The sequence below is a fragment of the Pongo pygmaeus genome, chromosome 12 (genome assembly GCF_028885625.2).
Source record: "Pongo pygmaeus isolate AG05252 chromosome 12, NHGRI_mPonPyg2-v2.0_pri, whole genome shotgun sequence".
NCBI lineage: Eukaryota > Metazoa > Chordata > Mammalia > Primates > Hominidae > Pongo > Pongo pygmaeus.
In genome coordinates this window covers 97260530-97285727 of record NC_072385.2, presented here as the reverse complement: position 1 = coordinate 97285727, position 25198 = coordinate 97260530, and the positions used below count along the sequence as shown (strand labels likewise).

The 25198-nt window shown below is 43.1% G+C and overlaps 1 protein-coding gene across 9 annotated transcripts in view; it reads right to left on the bottom strand.

The window, feature by feature from the left end:
- The window catches only part of FEZ2 (fasciculation and elongation protein zeta 2), a 70442-nt gene extending 49206 nt beyond the window's left edge, over positions 1-21236 (bottom strand). For 8 of the 9 annotated variants that reach the window (XR_008497362.2, XR_008497364.2, XM_054473434.2 and 5 more), the window contains exons 1-5: positions 20929-21233; positions 13333-13441; positions 5760-5876; positions 3699-3840; positions 1010-1278 (exon numbers count right to left, since the gene is read on the bottom strand). Coding sequence is in view for 7 of the 9 variants with exons in the window: in XM_054473434.2 (XP_054329409.1) it covers positions 1010-1278; positions 3699-3840; positions 5760-5876; positions 13333-13441; positions 20929-21212 (921 nt within the window). In the remaining 2 variants the exon portion in view is untranslated. Of the gene's footprint in view, positions 1-1009; positions 1279-3698; positions 3841-5759; positions 5877-13332; positions 13442-20928 lie in introns of all 9 variants that reach the window. The other variant, XM_063648820.1, reaches the window with a different exon arrangement.
- Between the last annotated feature and the right edge of the window lie 3962 nt (positions 21237-25198).

The window sequence follows — 25198 nt, the reverse complement described above, 5'->3', positions numbered from 1 at the left end:
TACACTAAAAAAATATGGATTTATTCATAGGCTAATAACAGCATAATAAATGAGCTACATGGTAAGACTCTCTTTGTATTAACTGCTCATTGGTGGCCCACCATCCTAGAACTGTATTTCCAGGATTCCATCAGCATCTGGTTAATGAGATCTATTTCTCTGCTAAGTATTCTTTAGATAAATAAATTAGACTTTATCAAAAACAGAACGCATATTATTGCAAGCCATAATAGCTAGTTTGTGATTTGTGAGACCACGTTATTGATATCACAAATTAAAAAGAGATGTTCCATTTAGAAAAAGAGATCCCTTTACCCAACCATTATACTCTAAAAATAAAACCAACATTTCTTCACACACAAACAAAATCAAGGTGGGAATATACAAGACTTCAACACAAAAAAAATCTTATCAAAGCATCAGCGTTTCAGATGTTCTAAACTTGTTTTCACCAGTCAGTAATAGTCTAGTCTGCCAAATACTAGGCCAAATGGCTGATGTCACTTACCTTCTTGTATTCCAACCTCGCTGAAAAATCAGGAGGAACCTGTTTACAAACAATTTGTGCCTTGAGCAGAGTTCTGCTACCCCTAAATAAACCCCTTCTAATTTCTTATCACACAACTCATAAGAGTTCAGCAAAAATAAGAAAAAAACTACTAGCCAAATATACATAACCACTCTTCAAATTTTGATGTGGTAAAAATGGTCACTTGCTAAAGCTTCTTTCCTTCAAGACATCTTCCTTTTTTGCCCCCTCTTCCTTCCACTTACTTCCTTGCTAAACATTTCACTATTATTCAGAAAACCAGTACACCCTAGTCAAGAAAACGACTTTCTGAAGAAACTGAGCACAGTGGTATTCTGGAATAAAATCCCACTGGGCTCTGATTAGAAGCGTAACACTCCTGCCCATGTACAACCTGCACACCTGCCACCAGCCCCGAAGGCTGGGACCACCACAGAACCTGTTTCCAGTGTTCGACGCCTCCTGCAAAACATCACTTACTGTGCCGGGCATATGACTTCTCTCATTCTTCCCATTCTGAGAGCTGCCATTTTTTAGTTTCTTTTTCTTTTTTGCTGTTTCTTTGTGCTCTTTCTGTTTGTTTTGCACTTCAATAAGAACAGAAATAAAGCTGTTTTTCACTTCCTTTTCAAACTCCAGTTCATCTCGTAAAGCCAACTGCTGCACCAGCTCCTCAGAGTACTCCTTAATGGCAGTCTCAATTTCTTCCAGGATTTCATTTAACTCAGACACTGACAGCCTTTTCACTCCTGTGACCAAAAACAAAATACAGCAGATATTAAGACAAAAACGTTCCAAGGAAGCAAAACAGAGTAGTCACTAGGAATGACTAAATAAACACCTATGTAATCAATGCCAAAGAGCAAAAATCATATTCCAAGCAATTAAATTGACTGTGTGTGATCTTCTCAGAATTCTTAAACTTCTGGAGAGCAGATCTGAGTAGAGGTAAGTGGGCAGGTGAGTCACTTCTCAGCTTGCTGGGAAGAAAGTCTAACAAAAGTTTTTACTTGTGCAAATAAATCATTCCATGAATAATACTTCAGTCAAGACTGTGAAGGCTTGTACATGGAAAAGAACAAACAAAAAAGCCGAGGGAAAGTACAGAATCCACCTGCTAACAAGAAACTGCAAGCCGTTCAGCAGGGTTCTGGGATATCTCTGAACAGGAAAGCAGTTGATCTGAAAGAATTAAACTAAATAGACACCTAATTACATACGTCCTGATCTGTGAATTTTGCTGAAATTGGTGATATGGTTTGTATCTGTGTCCCCAACCAAATCTCATACTGAAATGTAATGTTGGAGGTGGGGCTTGGTGGGAGGTCACTGGATCATGAGGGCAATTTCTAACAGTTTAGTACCATCCCCCTGGTGCTGTTCTCATGACAGAGTTCTTATGAGACCTGGTTGTTTAAAAGTGTGTGGCTCCTCCCCCCGGCCCCCTTCCTCCTGCTCCAGCCATGTGAAGATGTCTGCTCCAGCTCTGCCTCCCACCATGAGTAAAAGCTCCCTGAGGCCCCCCCCAGAAGCAGATGCTGCCAGGCTTCCTATATAGCCTGTGGAACCATTAGCCAATTAAACCTCTTTTCGTATAAATTACCCAGTTTCAGGCATTTCTTTATAGCAGTGCAAGAATGGACTAAAAAAACTGGGAAGACAAAAGGAAACAATATTCCCTGAAACCCCATTTCAGTCTTTTCTCAGCACTTCTCCCCCCTGTGACAGTCCCAACCCACAGGGCCTCAGAATGTGGAGAGGGGGTCTTTAAAGAGGTAAATTAAGGTTAAATGAGGGCATTAGCATAGGCCCTAACCCAATATGACCGGTATTCTTATAAAATAGGGTGATCAGGACACAGAAGAAAGACCACGTGGAGACACAGGGAAAAGGCAGCCATCCGCATGTCAAGGAGAGAGGCCTCTGAAAAAAACCAAACCTGCCAACACCTTGATCTCAGACTTCTGGCCTCCAGAACTATAAGAATATAAATTCCTGTTGTTTAAGCCACCCACTCTGTGGTACTTTGTTCTGGCAGCCCTAGCAAACCAATACAGATTTTAGTATCTGTATCAGGTATCAGGACTGTATTTGGGAGTCAGGACCTTAACGCTGTTTAGCCCTTATCTACAGGAGCATAGTGAAATCAGACCATCTGAAAGAATTTGGTCTGTCTGACCATCCGTATGTTGAAGCCATACAACCCAAAGATCTTTAGGTAACTAAGATTTGGACTGGGCATGCCATAAAGATAAAACTAGGTGACAACACGAGTTGAGCAGATACAGACCCCATCAGTGCCTATTCAAGGAGGGGACCAGTCATAAGGCAATGATTAGATACACACCTTCCAACCAGCCTCAGGCTATTCACAGGCTGGTTATATTTATTCAGAAATTTTTCATGAAAATCAACTGTAGAGTTTCTAGAGTTCATTATTCTCACATATGTCAAACAGATCCATGGTTCCCAAAATTCTTCATAGTAACACACAAGACTATTTGTACAAACAGGAATTGCATTTGACAAATAATTACTGAATATCTATTCTACACTTCAAATATGATAGGGTTTGTTATAGACTCAATTGTGTCCTTTCCAAAATTCACATGTTGAAGTCCTAACCCCAAGTACCTCAGAATGTTACAGTATTTGGAGATATGGTATTTAAAGAGGTAATTACATTAAAATAAGGTCATTAGGATAGACCCTAATCTAATATGATTGCTGTCCTTATAAGAGGAAATTTGGGGCCGGGCAATGGTGGCTCACACCTGTAATCGCAGCACTTCGGGAGGCTAAGGCGGGAGGATCATAAAGTCAGGAGTTCGAGACCAGCCTGGCCAACATGGTGAAACCCCGTCTCTACTAAAAATATAAAAATTAGCCAGGCGTGGTGGCAGGTGCCTGTAATCCTAGCTACTTGGGAGGCTTGCTTGAATTGCTTGAACACGGGAGGCACAGGTTGCAGTGAGCTGAAATCATGCCACTTCATTCCAGCTTGGGCCAAAAAGTGAAACTCCGTCTCAACAACAACAACAAAAAAGTAAATTTGGACACAGACACAAACAGAAGGAGGATGAAATCAAAGCTTTCTGGAGATGATCATACTATAGATTTGATATAGACAAAAAGCACAGAAATCATTGATTTCAGCAGGCTCCCTTACTCTCTTCATAACTGCCGGTACTAGACCTCTTAAGAGTTTGAATTTCCTGGGAAAGCATTGAAAGCCGATCTGACTGTGTAGGGGTTTCATCATCTTCTGGGTCCGGTGATTCCTGCATCATTTCTTCAATTTCTTCAATAACCTTCGAAAACACACATACCACTGTTAATCAAATATACAAAAGGAAAATGATCTATCTGGAACACGGTGCTCACCTAAGGCACCCAGAGCAGAAATGTACTGAATTCTCCATTAACCAATGGTGTTCAGGTGTGGATGCTCCAAATAATCAAAATTTTGACTGTAGGAGTGAACATGGTTTATCAAGAAAAAATTACAATATACTAAACACAAACCTAAATAGAATTGGATTTACTACGGCCATCATGATTCAGAAGGCCCTAATATGTCTTGCAAAGTCTAGGAAATCGCGCTACAAACACATAATAATTTACTTCAGACACACCAGAGCCAGATCATAGAGTAATCATTAGAAGAAAGCAAATAACAGAAAATTTACCATAGACATACAAGTGCTCAATTTAAAGGTATCTTATCAAAAATTCTGACATAAAATTTATAAAATACAATAGCACAAAAAAAGTATATATAAATGGGAAATTACCTCTATGACAGCAAAATATTCTTTCAACAGCAGAAAAATAATTCTATATGTTAATTCAATGAAAAAAAGGGATTTTTTTAATTACTCAAAAAGTAGAAGTCCAAAGAGAAAAATGCTGTGAAAAGCAGAAAAACTTCAGAAATACATTTGATTTTAAACAATGATCTACCGTCTAGTGCAGTGCTGCTCAAATCTTACAACAGTATCTCGCCCTGTTCCAGATTCTAAAAGTTGAGAAGGATATAGAACTCAGCAAAAATGTAAAGGAAATCCAGGAAAATTACTCAATAGTTAGAAAAAAGGACCTAAAGTTAAAAAAAAATTAAACACAATTAAATGAAGGAGGAAGACATCATGAGCATATTTCCATGCTTTATGAATTAACAAGCTTAACAGGTAAGATTTCCACCAAGGAAAAACAAAGGCAAATCTGAAGGAGATGGGATTATGTTAATTATAAGAAGAGTCTCCAAAACCGGATATATAATACGGTACAATGAGCCACCCAAGGATCCTACAGAATCTGTTATTCTAACTCTTAAAAAAAACGGGAGAGCTTATGGTATTAGGCAGGTCAGTGAGGGGACAATGAATTCTCAAGGTCATGGCTATCCCTAGATTACCCTCTACCTCAAAACAACCTTCCAACCTACTATTACCTTGCTTTTTTAAGCACCACATTCTTCCCATGCCTAGAACAATTCAACCACAAATATGACTAAGGAGGATCCAAATAACACAATTTTAATGTAAATTTTTAATGTACTCCTCCCAAGCTTGCCATAATATATCTCCTTACTGATCTCGTCTTTCCAGCCTAAAAATAGAGTGTGGTAGAATTCACAGTCCTAGTAGCCATGGAACATTTTATTTCAGGAAGAAGTTCTGGCATCACATTTCAACAATACAACAGAGGTGGGAAGAGTATTCAGAAAATGAGAAAGCTGATTCGACTGGTTTTAAGTGAATACAGGGTTGACCTCAATAGCGCATTCCACGGGAATAATGCTCACTTCTTTCTGGGGCACACAATATGTTACTTTAATACATGCTAATGCTTTTTACCCAGGGTTTTAAAGATACTAAATAATTTCTACACAGATACTTCAGTTTGTCCATGTTTGGGTAAATCTAAACAAACAAGGAAACTCACAATATTTTTCTGGTTTGGGGTTAAGCAACCACCTTTCCTTGGTACCTTGTTATAATCTTCAACAAGGCCTCTGTTGGAAACCTTCCCAACTAACATAATCTCTTCTGCTTCAGATCACAAATACTTATTTTTCTCTGTGGAAGAGTTAACTATTAAGCCTGTATAACCAGAAAAAAATAGGAAAGATAAGTAAACCAACAGCCATCATTTACTGTCATAATAAGAAGCCATTTTTCAGCTCTAGAGTCTCCTTTCCTTGCGTTGCTGAGTATCTCCTCTATACCTGGTCTGCCGTGAAGAGGGGTTCATCATTAACACAGGAGACGATGATTGAGTGCATATCCAGCTGTTCTCTCAGCTCTTCATCATCTGACGTATCAAAGAGCAAACTGTCACTTACCTAAAAACAAAAATACCCATTATTAAAAGCAGGACATCCTCATCAAAACAAAGTTAACAGCTCTGAGTAAAAGAGGCTGCAGAGAAAAGCAACTACTGAGAGCTTTCCCTCGAGAGGGAGAAATTATTACGATCACTCTGAGCCAGGCAATGAGTACATATTCATCTTGAACAGAAATGAGAAGAATGTAGAATAAACATGAAATCACTGAGATGCTGCGTAAGACTGCTATAAAAGCTGTCAGATATGCAGAAAAAAATTACGGTATTCATTAGCAAGTCATAGGGAATTACAGTGAATAGAAGGGAGAATATGGGCAGGGTTAGCAACACACAGTAAGATTGGTAGACGTTAACATTCTAAAGAAAACATAAAAGTTAGTTACTTGCAAACTAACTTCTAATATTTGAGTAAAAGATGATCAACTCCCTGAAAGGCGGGATCTGTCCATGAGCGTCACACTTGCCCTTCCAATTGCACATTCCTTCTCAACAAAAAATAATAACCCTAGGTTCCAAGAACATCTTTAAACCTAACTAAGGTGGTGATTCACCACTCACCTCCTCACCATCTTCCACCCTGCTCTGTGCTCCAGGAGGATGACCTTTATGGAAGACATCAAAGGATGCCCTTGTTGTCTGGCTTCCAGGTGGGTTAAACCCCATTGGCAGACACTGGGAGACTGGAAGGTGGGATGGTGAAAGCTGGGCATGTATTTTGCTGTCTTCCTCCCTGTCAGACTGTCATTTGTTGACTATGGCTCTTCATCAAAGCCACAGCTTTGATTAGCAGACTTCTCCCACAAGGCCAATATCAACAGTTTCTGGTAATCTCTCCCTCTCCTTACCTCTTCACGCCCAGGACTACTAAAGTACCAGTTTCTGTTGCCAGCCCTGGGGGACTGCACCACATCAAGTTAGTTTCCCTTAACCCTGCCCACACCAATATAAACAGCCCCTTAATAATGACTTAGAGTTTAATACCAGTACTGATTGTAAAAACTTTGCCTGAAAAAACTCAGCAGATTAAAATGAACAAGTGAACATCTGTCTATCATCTACCTATCTGTCATGACATGACTATTCAGGTGTTGAATGGAACTGAAATTAGAACTCTATTCCTCAGGAAGGATTAGCACAGAGTTTCCAAAGAATAAATGGGCAACAAGGATTACGTAAGAAGCCACCATGTCATTCTATTACATAGTGTAAAACTAAAATGATAAAATTTTACCTGGCAAAATTATTTATACATGCAGAGGATATATATCTAAAGCTGAGGACACAATGGAGTGGATGTAGGTTCCTACTGCTTCCCTAGTTCTTCATAACATGAGCATCTGAAGTTTGCAGGTGAACACAGCCTACAGAGTAAGAAACCTGCACGTGAGAAGGTCCAAGGGAAGAAGCACTGGCATGCTGACTTTCCAACATTAGGCTGGGAGAAGGGCCCCATCGACACTGCAGGGTCCACCTACAACCCTATAGTGCAACTCCAGGCTCCTGCAAAGTGACGACATCCCTTCTCATTTTATTTCTTACTGCACCATCAGCCTAGCAAAGGCCTGGCCATGGCCTTCAACACAGCATCATGAACTCAGAACACTGTGTTGAAAAAAGGAGAATATAAAAGCTTCCAGGGAGGAAAAAAAAAAAAATCACATTAAAAGGATCAGGAATCAAAATGTCATATGAATTCTCAATAGCAACAATAGATGCTAGAAAATAATCAACGTAACTTCCATGTTTGGAGAAATTCCATCCTAGAATCCTATATTCTGCTAAAACAAGTAGGCAGAGGCTTAGGATAAAGACATTTTCAGACATACAAGTTCTGAAAAATTTTACCTCTCATGCGCCCTTTCTCAAAAAGCTACCAGGAGGAAAATGAAAAAGAAAAAAGATATGTGGTCTAATAACAAGTGACAAAGAGAATTCTCATAATGATTGTTAAGTGAAAATCCCAGAATGATGACTGTAAAGCTACACTAGGGAGTAACATTCAGATTAGAATTTTTACTGCAGAGAACATGGAGAAGAGGGAGAGGTCGGTGGGGAGGGAGAGCAGAAGGACTAGATAGATTACCTAGTGCGGCCCATTTACTAAAATGAGTTCTATGACTCTATTGAGGCTGAACTGGTCAGCTAATTATAAACTAAATAAACCACAAAAAGGCAGGTAGTATCCTAAGAAAAAACCTAAGTAGAAAAAGAGAAAATGTAAACATAATATATCAAAATGGGTCAACTGTGCACATTTAAATAGTAAATATAAATGATAAAGATTAATTCAACCCCAGATGTTATGTAATTATACTGGGAAGATGGGGAAAGGGAAGTTTGTGGGAGGGTACGGTGTCAGGGATTGGCAAAGGACAGTAAGAGAGCTAAACCTTCACACTCTGGGTAGAAAATAAAGTCTAAAATTGATAAAATAATATCAAGTAAAATGGCATGAGCATGTTATCTGCTAAAAGAAATAGCTGATATCATTTAAAGTGGTCACCTCTGGTAAGGAGAAATCAAGGATGACGTAAGTGGAGCAGAGACTGCCTTTTCATTTAAGTCCTATAGTTCTAATTTACTTTTTAAACTATGACAGCTGTTCCTTTAATAATTTAATTTTTTAAAGAAGGAGAAAGATCAAGAGACTAGGCTCTTGATGAGAGGGGATGTATTATTTCAATATTGTAAAAGATGAAAATGTGGCACACTGTGATCACAAAGGCATGTCGATACCATGGAGTAGACCTACCGATAAGTTTCATCGATCCTTACACTTCTGACACTTCACACCCCCTTCCCAATCACTCTTCCTATGTTGCAGCTTGAGGACCATGATTTTGTTTTATTTTTCCCCTTCTGGCTTATAAATACTAAAAGTTTTAATTTTAAAATTAATCCAGGGTGGGCACAGTGGCTCATGCCTGTAATCCCAGCACTTTAGGAGGCTGAGGCGGGTGGATTGCTTGAGCTCAGGAGTTTGAGAACAGCCTGGGAAACATGGTGAAACCCCATTTCTACAAAAAATTAGCCGGACATGATGGCACATGCCTGTAGTCCCAGCTATTCAGGAGGCTGAGGTGGGAGGATCACTTGAGCCCAGGAGGTGGAGGTTGCAGTGAGCCAAGATGGTGCCACTGCACTCCAGCCTGGACAACAGAGCCAGACCATGTCTCAAAAAAAAAAAAAAAAAAATTACTCCTAAGGAAGCCCAGGTTGCTATGGCTCACACCTCTAATCCCAACACTTTGGGAGGCCAAGGTGGGAGGATCTCCTGAGGTCAGGACATCAAGACTACCCTGAGCAACACAGGAAGACCTCGTCTCTACAGAAATATATTTTCTTAAAATTAGCCAGGGATGGCGGTGCTCGTGTGTAGTCCTAGCTACTCAGGAAGCTGGAGCGGGAAGATCGCTTAAGCCCAGGAGTTGGAGGCTGCAGTAAGCTATGATGGCGCCACTGTACTCCAGCCTGGGCAACAGAGGGAAACACTCTCTCAATCTATCAATCAATCAATCAAATTGCTTCTATGGAAGACATTATCTTTTTCTTATTTCTACTCTTAAAGGTATAAAGATGCATACAAAAGTCCCTGTCCTGAAAGAAATGCACATAGAAGGAGAAATACAGCACAGAAGATGTTCATAAGCTGAAATGAATGAGAAGCATTCTATCATATAAGTATATTCAAGAATGGCACCAGATTTAGAATAGTGTTATGGCCAAAACACATGAGTAATAACAGTAAACTATTATAATAAATTTCCATGACAACAGAAATGATCCCAGATCATCTTTCCAGAGAGAGAGCCAAGTCCATTCCCCACAGAGATGGCATATGCTAAGAGCTGGAATATCTTTCAGGCTTTGCAAACTAGCCCTGGCTGTCATGGGTATCATTATTCACTCCTCCCTTCAGCATTAAATGTGCCTTCTCTTTGCCAAGCATTCCCATCACTCCTTCCAATGCCAGGGTTAGATACAGACCCGGTGGTACTGTTTCCCTGTATAAAACCGAAGATACATCAAATGGAAAAAATGTGCCCACATAAGAATTTGAAAGATACCAGTTGCCTTACTCTAAAAAAGACATATCAAATTTAGAAGTGTGCCATCTTAATCTTCAATCAAAGAAAAATTTAAAACTGCAATCTAGCAAACTAGTTTTCCTGAATGTTTTTCTCTTTTTAATGCAAAAAACATTCTTCTTTTGTCAAAAAAAAATTTCTAGACACTTTGTTTTATAAGTAAAATAATCTAAAGAATGCTTTCAAAAGGTAAATTTTACATAGCTTAGTCATGGCACAAATAGAGCACCAGGTGGCAATGGTAAATACAGTAACTTTGCCAGATTAAAAAAATGTTTAATTATATACCATGTAATAGAATGACGTGCTGGCTTCTTACATAGTCCTTATTGCCCATTTGTTTTTCAGAAACTCAGTGTGTGCTAATCCTCTCTGAGAAACAGAGTTCTGATTTCAATTCTATTCATCACCAGAATAGTCATGTCACAACAGAGAGATGATAGGTGAATGATCACGTGTTCACTTTCATCTGCTGAGTTTTTCCAGGTAAGGCTGTTTTTTTGGTTTTTTTTTTGAGACAGAGTCTCGCTCTGTCACCCAGGCTGGAGTGCAGTGGCGCGATCTCGGCACACTGCAACCTCTGCCTCCCAGGTTCAAGCAATTCTCCTGCCTCGGCCTCCCAAGTATCTGGGATTACAGGCATGCACCACCACACCCGGCTAATTTTGTATTTTTAGTAGAGACGGGGTTTCACCGTGTTGGTAAGGCTGGTCTCAAACTCCTGACCTTAGGTGATCCATCCACCTCGGCCTCCCAAAGTGCTGGGATTACAGGCATGAGCCACCACGCCCGGCCAGGTAAGGCTTTTTAATGTCAGTACTAGCATCAAACTCTACGTCATTACTAATCACTGCCTTGGCCATATCATTACCATGGCATTGAAAATAACATTCACAAGGCAGCAAAAGGGAGCAACTTCCCAAGATGCGATCTAAGAACAATACAAGACATACAGCAGTCCCTCAGTATCCAAGGGAAATTGGTTCCATGACACCTCGATAGCAAAATCTGCGGATGCTCAAGTCCCTTATATAAAATGGGGTAGTATTTGCATATAACCTGTGCACATCCTCCTATAAGCTTTAAATTATATGTAAATTACTTATAATACCTAATACAAGGTAAATGGTTTATAGTTATATTGTATATAACTATACAATATTTACATTATAAAGTTGTATTGGTTTTTGGTTTTTTATTTTCATTATTTTCAATTGTTGTGTTGTTATTTTATTGTGGGTTTTTTTTTTCAAGTTTTTTAATCCACAGTTGGCTAAAGCAGCAGATGTGAAACCAGAGAATATGGTGGGCCCACTGTACATTTAGTCAATGAAATTGGATTAAAGTGTCTCATTCATGCTGCTAATGGGCCTCTTTGAAGCTATGAATGAAAACTCTTCTATGCTATTTTTTAATATGTCAAAAAAGTAGTACCCATGGACTGGTTTCGGTGCATTCTGCATTACTTTAAATAATACAGAAAATATTTTTTTAAAACCTTTCTATCACGATCTCTGACCCTACAGTTTCACTGACAAGGCTATTCACTTATTCACTCAATAAACAGGTATCTTCATACTTACTATGTGCCAGGAATAGTGTAGTTACTATAAAGACAAATATAAATACCCGCCGGGAAGTCACAATCTAGTGACAGACCCAGAAACATATGATTAACAAGAGAAGGCAGTGGTAATTTTAGAGACAGGGACGAAGTGATCTGGGGACTAGCACCCATGAGACAGCAAGGCTAAACCCCGTGGCACAGATAACAAGTCCCTTCAAAGTTCACAACCCCACACGTGCCATCAGTTCCCCCAGAGGGGAGTGTGTTTTCCTTCCGTGCAGGGATTTAGGCCATGGCTAAATGACCATCTGTCAGAGATGCTGGAGGTGAGGATTCCCCCCAAGTGAGAGGCTGGATTAAGCGTCCTTTAAAGCCCCTTCCAACTCTAAAATTGTATAATTCCATGAGATCAGCAAAGGCTAAAACAGTAATAGGAAGCTTCAGAGAGGAAGGGAAACTTGAACTAAGCCCAAAATGATAGCCAGGACCTAAGTAAACATAAGACAGAGCAAAAGATCCCTCATTTTGTTCCTTTTCATTAAATGTATGCCAGGTCAGTCTGCAAAGCTTAATGGGATTAATGACTGGCACAGTCAGGAAGATTTCCATAGCTACTGAATACTGGGAAATATAGCCAGAACTCTACATTTTACTAGAAAATAATAACAGTAGGCTTTTCTGATCACATATGTAAGAAAATCCTTTTAACAAAACATTAACAATACTATTTAAAATACTGACAGGCCTACTGCATTATATTCTCAATAATCACATAATTACACGTAAGGAAATATAGAGCAGGCAAGAAGATCTGGCATGAGTTTACATTATTATTTGATAAGGAACTTAAACAGCCTGGCCCTGAAACTTGGATAATTTGGCTATGTTTCTCATCAGATTTAAACAAGCTTAACACTGTGATTTTCCATTTCAAGTAATTCTCAACCCTTTTCTGCCTCCCTACCTGTCCCATCACTCGTGCTCACACTTCTTAGTCAAGGCATCTTCACTTTACAATACCAGGATGTACACAGGAGACCCCAAGAAAGATAAGTTAGCCAAGACCACATTTTAAAAGCCAAGAACTACTTTTAAAGGTTCTCCAGTATTCACAGGAATACATAGTCTCCTTACAATATCTCATGTCTAGCAGGTCACTACACGCATTAAAAAGTTAACTCCATGTGAGATTCCAATACCCTCAGTATATTAAACCAAAGGCTAGCATTTTTACTGAGTGTTTTAGTGCATCAAAATTTTACTGAGTGTTTCAGTGCATCATCACTGCCAGGCACAGCGGCTCACGCCTGTAATCCCAGCACTTTGGGAGGCCGAGGTGAATCACCTGAGGTCAGGAGTTCGAGACCAGCCTGGCCAACACTGCAAAACCCTGTCTCTACTGAAAATACAAAAATTAGCCAGGCATGGTGGCTCATGCCTGTAATCCCAGCTACTCTAGAGTTTCAGGTGGGAGAATCACTTGAACCTGGGAGGCAGAGGTTGCAGTAAGCCACTGTACTCCAGCCTGGACGACAAAGTGAGACTCCATCAAAAAAAAAAAAATTGTGATGGAAATTTAGCTACACATATAAAAATGAGTGTGCTGGAGAAGAACTGGAGGAATGTGCCAGCAAGGTGATGGCCCTAGAGCCAAGACAGCAAGACAGAGCCACCCCAACTGCTATAATTTCAGAAATGAGAGGCAGGTCAGTGAATCTGTGTTAAGCAGAAATGCTACTGTTTTAGTTCTATTATCAGCATCAGTTATTCAAACACTATTGGTTCAATTCCTAACTTACCCCTTTTTCTGAGAGGTTCAGAGTAAGCAAGTGCAAGGTCCTAGTATGCGATGACTTCCAGTCTACAGGCATCACATTCCCATAATTATCTGTCAGGGCATTCCAAATCCTTAAAAAGAAGAAAGCTACAATCAATGAAAATTAACATTCTGTATGTCTTTCTTAAACAAATATTCAGTGAAAGATGAGCAGCAAATGTCAAAGAAAACAGAGAAAAACAGAAAGCACATTGTTTCTCAGAAAAACATCAACAAAGTAGAGTCTCCTAAACAAAAACTAGATGAAAAATCACATAACTGAGCTGACAAGAAGTCCTAAGGGAAGGTGAAGGCGTACAGAAAACTCCCAATAGGCAGTAGGCAACGCTTCCATTGTATTAGGTGCTAGGCACTGTTCTAAGCAATTTACGTGTATTAACTCATGTAATCTTCAAAAACAACATTAGAAGGGGGAACCATTACTGTCCTCATTTTACGGATGAAGAAACTGAAACACAGGGCGGGTAAGAAATGTTTCCAGGGTCACATGAGTAATAAATACAACTGTGCATTACACTTATTTTTCTTCTGTAACTTCAAACACATAGACCATTTCAAACAGTGAAAAATCTCTCTCAAAAGGTTTGTTATCCTTTCTGGAGGAAGAATTCGCTCTCAACGTGAGAACAGGATTTAAGATCTAATCTGTAATAAAGAAGCTAAGCACTAAGGCAGATACAACGAAAAGGAGAAAGAGAGGGAGTTCACAATAAAGCGCACGGGCTCTATCCAATGCAGTTACCTGACCTTATTACCCAACAGCATTACGGGGAGGTAAGAGGGTCAAATGGAAAGGGCATTTGACTGAGACTAGGGAAACAAACTCTCATCTCCATCCTTCTTCAAACAACGAGTCATTGGCCAAGCCCCTTAACCTCCCTAGATATCCTCTGCCCTTCTATAAATGAGAGACCTGGACAAGAAGCAGACACTCCTTCCAGCTCCATTACTCTAAGCATTAATTCAAATGAGCTGTATTGAAGAGAGTCCCAAACCAGACCAGATAAGAACACCAAACTCAAATTTCATGACCAAAATTCAGGTTTCAATACCAAAGTAATAATCAGGACAAGAAAACATGATGTTTTATGAAAACCTAAAGTTCAGAGATACAAGTGACTTGAAATCTAATTGGGATACGTAAAGTCAAACACTAAACATACGAGCTAGCTAGAGGTATACACAAAGATGTCATGTAGAAAAAACACCCTAAAATGTTTATTAGGTATCTAATTGTGAATAAGCAATAGGCTTTCTTTCCAAGTGTGTAAGACACTAGGATACAAAAACAATCTTGGCTAGGGCACAAACATAAGAATGAATTTTTTTTTTAAGTTCCAGGGTACATGTGCAGGATGTGCAGGTTTGTTACACAGGCAAACATGTGCCATGGTGATCTGCTGCACCTATCAACCCATCACCTAGGTATTAAGCCCAAGAATGAAAATTTTAAAATACAGACATAACATAGTTAACAAATAGGGATTGGGGGCTAAAAAGAAGCAATAGGACTGCAACTGTTAAAAGCATAACATCCCAAATGATGTCTGGCTTTAAAATGCACATTACGGACGGGCCTGGTGGCTCATGCCTGTAATCCCAGCACTTTGGGAAGCCAAAGTGGGAGGATTGCTTGAAGCCAGGAGTTCAAGACCAAACTTGAACTTGGGCAACAAAAGAGAGGCCCACATCGCTACCAAAAAAAAAAAAAAAATTTTAATTGGCCAGGCCCGTGGCATGTGCCACAGTCCCAGCTACTTTTGGAGGGTAAGGCAGGAGGACTGCTTAAGCCCAGGAGCTCAAGGCTGTAGTGAGCTATGATGGCACCACTGTACTCCAGCCTGGGTGACAGAGCAAGACCCTGTCTCTAAAAATATATAAATAAAATAAAAAATAAAATTAGCCTTAATAAAAATGTGACCCCAAAAAGCTCTAGAGAACTAACTCATCTACCCAGCAAAGCTCCCATATGCACAGTCCATTCCTATTCTCCTCTCTGTTGGAATATCTCCTCTAATGCCAGCGAAGCAGAATTAGAGGCAATGTCTGTGGACTGCTAAACTTGCTGGGTTTCTGGCTCACACTTTCCTGGACAAGAAATTTTCAAACACTGAATAACTGACTGTATAGTCCATTTTCATGCAGCTGATAAAGACATACCCAAGACTGGGAAGAAAAAGAGGTTTAATTGGACTTACAGTTCCACATGGCTGAGGAGGTCTCAGAATCATGGTGGAGGTGAAAGGCACTTCTTACATGGTGGCAGCAAGAGAAAATGAGGAAGATGCAAAAGCAGAAACCCCTGATAAACCCATCAGATCTCCCGAGACTTATTCACTATCACGAAAAAAACTCAGGAAAGACCAGCCCCCATGATTCAATTACCTCCCCCGGTTCTCTCCCACAACATGTGGGAATTCTGGAAGATACAATTCACGTTGAGATTTGGGTGAGGACACAGCCAAACCGTATCATTCTGCCCCTGGCCCCTCCAAATCTCATGTCCTCACATTTCAAAACCAGTTATGCCTTCCCAACAGTCCCCCAAAGTCTTAACTCATTTCAGCATTAACCCAAAAGTCTACAGGCAAAGTCTCATCTGAGACATGTCCCTTGCATCAACAAGCCTGTAAAATCAAAAGCAAGCTGGTTACTTCCTAGATACAACGCGGGTACAGGTATTGGGTAAATATGGCTGTTCCAAATGGGAGAAATTGGCCAAAACAAAGGGGTTACAGGGCCCATGCAAGTCCGAAATCCAGTGTGGCAGTCAAAATTTAAAGCTCCAAAATGATCTCCTTTGACTCCAGATCACGCTGATGCAAAAGGTAGGTTCCTATGGTCTTAAGCAACTCTGCCTCTGTAGCTTTGCATGGTATAGCCTCCTTCCCCGCTGCTTTCACAAGGTGGTGTTGAGTGTCTGTGGCTTTTCCAGGTGCACGGTACAAGCTGTAGGTGGATCTACCATTCTGAGGTCTGGAGGACAGTGGCCCTCTTCTCACAACTCCACTAGGCAGTGCCCCCGTAGGGACTCTGTGTGGGGGCTCCAACCCCACATTTCCCTTCCACACTTCCCTAGCACAGGTTCTCCATGAGGGCCCCGCCCCTGCAACAAACTTTTGCCTGGGCATCCAGGCATTTCCATACATCTTCTGAATCTAGGAGGAGGTTCCCAAACCTCAATTCTTGACTTCTGTGCACCTGCAGGCTCAACACCACATGGAAGCTGCCAAGGCTTGCGGCTTGCACCCTCTGAAGCCACAGACTGAGCTGTACTTTGGTTCCTTTCAGCCACAGCTGGAGCAGCTGGCACACAGGGCACCAAGTCCCTAGGCTGCACACAGCAGGCAGACCCTAGGCCCAGCTCACGAAACCACTTGTTCCTTTTTGGGCCTCCAGGCCTGTGATGGGAGGAGCTGCCATGAAGGTCTCTGACATGGCCTGGAGACATTTTCCCCATGGCTGTGGGGATTAACATTAGGCTCCTTGCTACTTATGCAAATTTCTGCAGCTAGCTTGAATTTCTCCCTAGAAAATGGGTTTTTTTTCCTGTCACATAGTCAGGCTGCAAATTTTCCAAACTTTTATGCTCTGCTTCCCTTATAAAACTGAATACCTTTAATAGCACCCAAGTTACCTCTTGAATGCTTTACTGCTTAGAAATTTTTTCTGCCAGATACCCTAACTCATCTCCCTCAAGTTCAAAGTTCCACAAATCTCTAGGGCAGGGGCAAAATGCCACCAGTTCTCTTTGCCAAAACATAACAAGGGTCATCTTTGCTCCAGTTCCCAACAACTTCCTCATCTCCATCTGAGACCACCTCAGCCTGGATTTTATTGTTCATATTGCTGTCAGCATTTTGGGAAAGCCATTCAACAAGTCTCTAGGAAGTTCCAAACTTTCCCACATTTTCCTGTCTTCTGAGCCCTTCAAACTATTCCAATCTCTACCTGTTCCCCAGTTTCAAAGTCATTTCCACATTTTCAGGTATCTTTTCAGCAACGCCCCACTCTACTCGTACCAATTTACTATATTAGGTTATTTTCATGCAGCTGATAAAGACATACCCGAGACTGGGAAGAAAACGAGGTTTAATTGGACTTACAGTTCCACATGGCTGGGGAGGCCTCAGAATCATGGCAGGAGGCAAAAGGCACTTCTTGCATGGCGGCAGCAAGGGAAAATGAGGAAGCAGCAAAAGCGGAAACCCCTGATAAGCCCATCAGATCTTGTAAGACTTATTCACTATCACGAGAATAGCATAGGAAAGACCAGCCCCCATGATTCAATTACCTCCCCCTGGATCCCTCCCACAACACGTGGGAATTCTGGGAGATACAATTCAAGTTGAGATTTGGGTGGGGACACAGCCAAACCATATCACTGACTATAGACCTAATCCTGGTCAGGAACTTAAGCAGGATACACTAGCAGGTGAAGACAGTCCAGAATTTGAGGAGTTTGCTTTGTCTGCTTATTTGCTCCTTCTTAAACAAGGCTAAAAGAAAAAGGCAAATGGGATGGAATACTTCACTTAGAAGTGCCTGTCAGTGAGTCTGATCTTCCAAAAAAATGAAAGCCAACTAATAGTCTCCACCAAGGTCAAAACAATGGTAGTTGGAAGGACACAGAGGCAACTCTAGTGAAAGATTTCTAGAATTCTGCAGTCAAGACATATGAACTGCCTTCATCTTTATCATAAAGTATTACAACCAGTCATAAACAACAGTCAGGACAGCTCTTTTGCAAGGAGGTCAAAGTCCTGCCAACATCGAATCCTGCCGAATACTCTTATAAGTAAAACCTCAGTAGGTAAATACAATCCATATTTAACCAAAACAAAAGCTGAGGCTCAGAGAAGTTAAATAAAGTGCCAAGGGTGGGGGAGGGTTTTGGGGTGATTCAAGCACATTACATTTATGGTGTACTTTATTTCTATTATTACATTGTCATATATAATGAAATAATTACACAACTCACCATAATGTAGAATCAATGGGAGCCCTGAGCTTGTTTTCCTGCAACTAGATGGTCCTGTCTGGGGAAGAGGGGAGGCAGTCACAGATCGTCAAGCATTAGATTCTCATAAGGTGTCTGCAAACTAGAACTCTCACTTGTGCAGTTCACAATAGGGTTCACGCTCCTATGAGAATCTAATGCCGTGGCTGATCTGACAGGAGGTGGCTCAGGTGGTAATGCAAGCAATGGGGAGGAGCTGTAAATACAGATGAAGCTTTGCTCACTCACTCAGCCACTCACCTCCTGTTGTGTGGCCCAGTTCCAGTACTGGTCTGTGGACCAGGGGTTGGGGACCCCTTGACCTAAAGCACAGCAATATCTGAGTAAAACAATTATCAATTATATCTAGTGAAAAGGGAACTGGAACAGACTATCAAGCAATGGTGAGTATGTTTTTGCAATATAAAAGGGACAATGCCAGTGATGACCAGCTCCCAACTCCCGAAAAAAAACAGAGATTTCATATGCATTCCCAAGTCAAGAGACATGCATTACCACTAACATATCATCTACTAAATACCATTAACAAGAGCAACAAAATATTTTTAAGCAAAGGCTAAAATAACCTACTCTCCCGACAGTCTAAGTGAAACAAAAACTCTTAACGATCTACGTACAATCCTCTAATTGATTTAAGTCAGCTACTCTTGAAAAACCCAAATACATAATAAATCTACACTGATTTTTAAATCCAGAATGTGTCCTGGGTTTAGTGATTCAGAGTATCTAAATCTACATATACATAAAATTATCTTCTCTTTGGGAACTGGCTTCCAAAAATGTCATCTTTTGCTACTGACTGCATGCATGTGTGTATAAAACCCAATTATAAATGTTTCCCTTCTCTACACCTGGGCAGAACACTGTACAGAGGAACCAATAAAAGATGGTCTCCAAACACAGGTGGGCCTGCACCACTGCTCAGCCATGTTTACAGGCCCCACTCTCAAAGCTGTCTTTTCAAGCTTCCTACCTTATTCCTGATAAATCTGTTTGTTTCACAAAGGAAAGGAGACAATCAGGCTGGAAACTCCTTTCTGTGCCCGTGACTCCTGTCCTGTCTCTCAAAAATTCTTCGCTAACCTCTAAGAGTCTCTCCATCCCATCAATGTTCTGAAAATCCATTCCTTCCCATGTCCTCATTTTTGAGACAAAGTCTCGCTCTGTCACCCAGGCTGGAGTGCAGTTGTGCGATGATGGCTCACTGCAACCTTCGCCTCCCGGACTCAAGCAATCCTGCCATCTCAGCCTCCTGAGCAGCTGGGTCCGTGGGACCACAGGCATGCGCCACCAGACTGCACTAATTTTAAAAATTTTTTTTGTTAAGACCAGGTTTCACGATATTGCCCAGTCTGGTCTCGAATTGCTGGAAGCAAGCCATCCTCCCACCACAGCCTCTCAAAGTGCTGGGATCACAGGTGTGAGCCACCGCGCCCAATCTTATTCCACTCATTTTACCTTCAGCCTCTCCGGAGGCTCCTCTCCCCCTATATACACAACATGCTCAAGTCCCTTTACTCTCACCATTCCTATTTACCACCTAATGGGGGTAGAACCATAGTACCTAATTACAACTCTTACTTAACCAAATTATAATTGCGGCTCAGGGTGATTTAAAAAGTGCCCTCAGGAACTCTGCGCCTCACCCCTCCCAGCTGTGATAAATCCCCGTGAACCTCCTATCATTGCTCTTAGGTGATTCTGTAATTATTAATATTACTTGTGTATGCCTTGGTCTCCCCACTAGACCATGCGATCGTTACCATCAGTAAGCAGGGCCCTTCGTTTTCGTCTCTGTGGCAGCTCACACTCTACCAGGGCTCTCGGGTGGGTACCACAGATTCCTGTGCCCTAAATGCTGCCTCGCACGTTGGTACTTATGCACAGGCAATATACTCCACCTAGAACGTTAGACACTTTTCCCCCTGCCAGGCACACTCCCACTCATCAGTCAGATCTCGTTTGCACATTTCTCTATAAAGTCGTTCCTGACTCTCCCCAAGACACACGCTTTTAAGTCTCCCACATTTGGTACATATAACCATTGCAGCGCTAATTACATCCATACATATATTTGTTTACAAATCTATCTCCCATCCTACGTTGTGTCCTAAGTGGGAGGGACAGTGCCCAGTCGTTTTGGTGTTCCCTTTGCGAAGCAGCGCCTGGCACTCAGCAGGTGCTTAATAAATGCGACTTGAGTGAATGAATGGCGACACACGTGCCCCAGGAGGTGCCGTCTCTAACTACGGGCTCTGCATGGGCGATTCCCCTCTAATGCAAACGACGGTTTGGTCTGCAGGAAGGAGGGCGGGAGGGACCGAGGCGGAGGTTTTCAGGGCGCGTGGCTGCGGGGGGCAGGGGATTTAAATTGCCGGGCGAGCCGAGGCCGAGGGCCCGAGGAGGGAGGCGAGAGGGCGGGGACTCCCGCGTCCGGTCGGAAGGAGGGCGCGGGGAGGAGCTGCGGCCGGAGGGCCTGCCGGTCGGGCGAGGGGTAGGGGAGGCTCCCGCCCGCTCCCGGCCGGGGCCCGCACTCACTCGTCCCCCTGCAGGAGGCTGCGCTCCGTGATGGGCCGCACGGTTGCCCTCGGGGGCTCGGCGCCCGGATCCGAGGGGCGGAAGCACAGGCTCAGCTTCTCCTCCAAGCTGCAGGCCAGGGCCGGGAAACCGTCGGCGCCCCCACCCTCCCCGGCCCCCGCCCCCGCCCCCGCCCCCGCCCCCGCCCCGGGCTCGGGGCTCGCGTTACAGTTCTCCTGGTCCAGGAGGCTCCGGGCCGGCTCCTGGAACTCATAGAAATCCTGCCAGTCCCCGTCCGCCGCCATCGCCGCCCGGAGCAGTCGCGTGCCCCGCCCCGGCCGGCCCAGCCCGGCCCCGCCCCGACCTGAAGCCCCGCCCCCGCCCGCTATCGGGCGGACAGATCCCAGGCTGTCCCAGCCCTGGGTCTCCCGGTTGCCTGAGTCTTCCTGGAGTTGAACGCGGTGCTACTAGAAAGCGAAGACCTTAACTGCCTTGAGTGACTTCCTATATTCTCTATCATTTAGGAATAACTTCCCTCTTAGCTTCCCTTATTAGAAACTTGGCCTGAACGTGGCTAAAATAAAGGACTTCTTTAAACTTACGACCTAATATCAGATTAAGCCCCGAAAGTCGTTTTCCCCAAGGTAACCTGCTCCTTTCCTAACTTGCCAACCAGAATAACAGCCAGAGTCAATGGGAAATGTTTAAGTGGTACCGAAGTTCATTCCTGAAATATTTTAGCTCTCACGTGCAAAGCACCTGCTAGATCCTGCAAAACATACAAAGATAATTATGCCAGTTAACATTTGCAAAGCACTTACAGCAATGCATAATAGTAGATACCCTATGTGTATGTTATAACTAATACATGGGTGCCCCATACACAGGGCTTACAATGTCGGAGTGATAACAGTAATAAATTGTTTAGACCTCATAAAAAGTAAGTGTGATTGGGCGGTTCAGTTTTGCAAGATGAAAAGAGTTATGGAGATGGATGGTAGTGATGGTTCCACGACAGTGTTAATGTGCTGAATGCCACTGATCTATACACTTACAGATGGTTAAGATGGTAATTTTATGTTTATTTTACTACAATACAAAAAAATTGGAGTAGGCCGGGCGCAGTGGCTCACGCCTATAATCCCAGCACTTTGGCAGGCCAAGGTGGACGGATCGCTTGAGGTCAGGAGTTCGAGACCAACCCGGCCAACATGGTAAAACCCCGTCTCTACTAAAAATACAAAATCTAGCTGTCAGGCCTCTGAGCCCAAGCCAAGCCATCACATCCCCTGTGACTTGCACATATACACCCAGATGGCCTGAAGTAACTGAAGATCCACAAAAGAAGTAAAAATAGCCTTAAATGATGACATTCCACCATTGTGATTTGTTCCTGCCCCACCCTAACTGATCAATGTACTTTGTAATCTCCCCCACCCTTAAGAAAGTTCTTTGTAATTCTCCCCACCCTTGAGAATGTACTTTGTGAGATCCACCCCTGCCTGCAAAACATTGCTCTTAACTTCACCGCCTAACCCAAAACCTATAAGAACTAATGATAATCCATCTCCCTTCACTGACTCTCTTTTCGGACTCAGCCCACCAGCACCCAGCCATGTTGGGTGTGAGCCCAGCCATGTTGGGTGTGAGCCCAGCCATGTTGCTCACACAAAGCCTGTTTGGTGGTCTCTTCACACAGACGTGCATGAAATTTGGTGCCATGACTCGGATCGGGGGACCTCCCTTGGGAGATCAATCCCTTTTCCTCCTGCTCTTTGCTCCGTGAGAAAGATCCACCTACGACCTCAGGTCCTCAGACCGACCAGCCCAAGAAACATCTCACCAATTTCAAATCCATTAAGTGGCCTCTTTACTCTCTTCTCCAGCTTCCATCACTATCCCTCAACCTCTTTCTCCTTTCAATCTTAGCACCACACTTCAATCTCTCCCTTCTCTTAATTTCAATTCCTTTCATTTTCTGGTAGAGACAAAGGAGACATATTTTATCCGTGGACCCAAAACTCTAGCGCCGGTCACAGACTGGGAAGGCAGCCTTCCCTTGGTGTTTAATCATTGCAGGGACACCTCTCTGATTATTCACCCACGTTTCAAAGGTGTCAGACCACGCAAGGATGCCTGCCTTGGTCCTTCACCCTTAGCGGCAAGTCCCGCTTTTCTGAGGAAGCAGCAAGTACCCCAACCCCTTATCTCCTTGTCTCTACCCCTTCTCTGCTTTTCTGCAGAAGGGGCAAGTACCCCATCCCCTTCTCTCCTGGTCTCTACCCCTTCTCTGCTTTTCTGTGGAAGGGGCAAGTACCCCAACCCCTTCTCTCCTTGTCTCTGCCCCTTCTCTGATTTTCTGGGGCAGGGGCAAGTACCCCTGAACCCCTTCTCCTTCACCCTTAGTGGCAAGTCCCGCTTTTCTAGGGGGCAAGAACCCCCAATCCCTTATTTCTGCACCCCAACCTCTTATCTCTGTGCCCCAATCCCTTATTTCCGTGCCCCAACCTCCCTTCCTGCTTTTCTGGAGGGTAAGAACCCCCAAACCCCTTCCCTCCGTGTCTCTATGCTCTCTTTTCTCTGGGTTTGCCTCCTTCACTATGGGCAACCTTCCACCCTCCATTCCTCCTTCTTCTCCCTTAGCCTGTGTCCTCAAGAACTTAAAACCTCTTCAACTCACACCTGACCTAAAACCTAAATGCCTTATTTTCTTCTGCAACACCGCTTGGCCCCAATGCAAACTTGACAATGGCTCTAAATGGCCAGAAAATGGCACTTTCGATTTCTCCATCCTACAAGACCTAAATAATTTTTGTAGAAAAATGGGCAAATGGTCTGAGGTGCCTTACGTCCAGGCATTTTTGACACTTCGTTCCCTCCCTAGCCTCTGTTCCCAATGCGATTCCTCCCAGATCCTCCTTCTTTCCCTCCCGCCTGTCCCCTCAGTCCCAACCCCAAGCATCGTTGAGTCTTTCCAGTCTTCCTTTTCTACAGACCCATCTGACCTTTCCCCTCCTCCCCAGGCTGCTCGTCGCCAGGCCGAGCTAAGTCCCAATTCTTCCTCAGCCTCCACTCCTCCACCCTATAATCCTTCTATCACCTCCCCTCCTCACACCTGGTCCGGCTTACAGTTTAGTTCCACAACTAGCTCTTCCCCACCTGCCCAGCAATTTACTCTTAAAAAGGTGGCTAGAGCTAAAGAGCTAAAGGCATAGTCAAGGTTAATGCTCCTTTTTCTTTATCCCAAATCAGATAGCATTTAGGCTGTTTTTCACCAAATATAAAAATCCAGCCCAGTTTATGGCTCGTTTGGCAGCAACCCTGAGATGCTTTACAGCCCTATACCCTAAAAGGTCAAAAGTCCGTCTTATTCTCAATACACATTTTATTACCCAATCTGCTCCCGACATTAAATAAAACTCCAAAAATTAGAATCTGGCCCTCAAACCCCACAACAGGACTTAATTAACCTCACCTTCAAGGTGTACAATAATAGAAAAATGTTGCAATTCCTTGCCTCCACTGTGAGACAAACCCCAGCCACAGCTTCAGCACACAAGAACTTCCAAACGCCTAAACCACAGTGGCCAGGCGTTCCTCCAGAACCTCCTCCCCCAGGAGCTTGCTACAAGTGACAAAAATCTGGCCACAAGCCAAGGAATGCCCACAGCCCGGGATTCCTCCTAAGCCATGTCCCATCTGTGCGGGACCCCACTGAAAAATCGGACTGTTCAACTCACCTGGTAGCCACTTCCAGAGCCCCTGGAACTCTGGCCCAAGGCTGACTCCTTCCCAGATCTCAGCTTAGCGGCTGAAGACTGACGCTGCCCGATAGCCTTGGAAGCCCCGTAGACCATCACGGATGCCGAGCTTTGGGTAACTCTCACAGTGGAGGGTAAGTCCATCCCCTTCTTAATCAATATGGAGGCTACCCACTCCACATTTCAAGGACCTATTTCAAGGGCCTGTTTCCCTTGCCTCCATAACTGTTGTGGGTATTGGGCCAGGCTTCTAAACCTCTTAAAACTCCCCAACTCTGGTGCCAACTTGGACAACACTCTTTTATGCACTGTTTTTTAGTTATCCCCACCTGCCCAGTTCCCTTATTAGGTCGAGATATTTTAACCAAATTATCTGCTTCCCTGACTATTCCTGGACTACAGCTGCATCTCATGGCCGCCCTTCTTCCCAATCCAAAGCCTCCTTCGCGTCTTCCTCTCATATCCCCCCACCTTAACCCACAAGTATGGAACATCTCTACTCCTACCCTGGCAACTGATCACATGCCCAT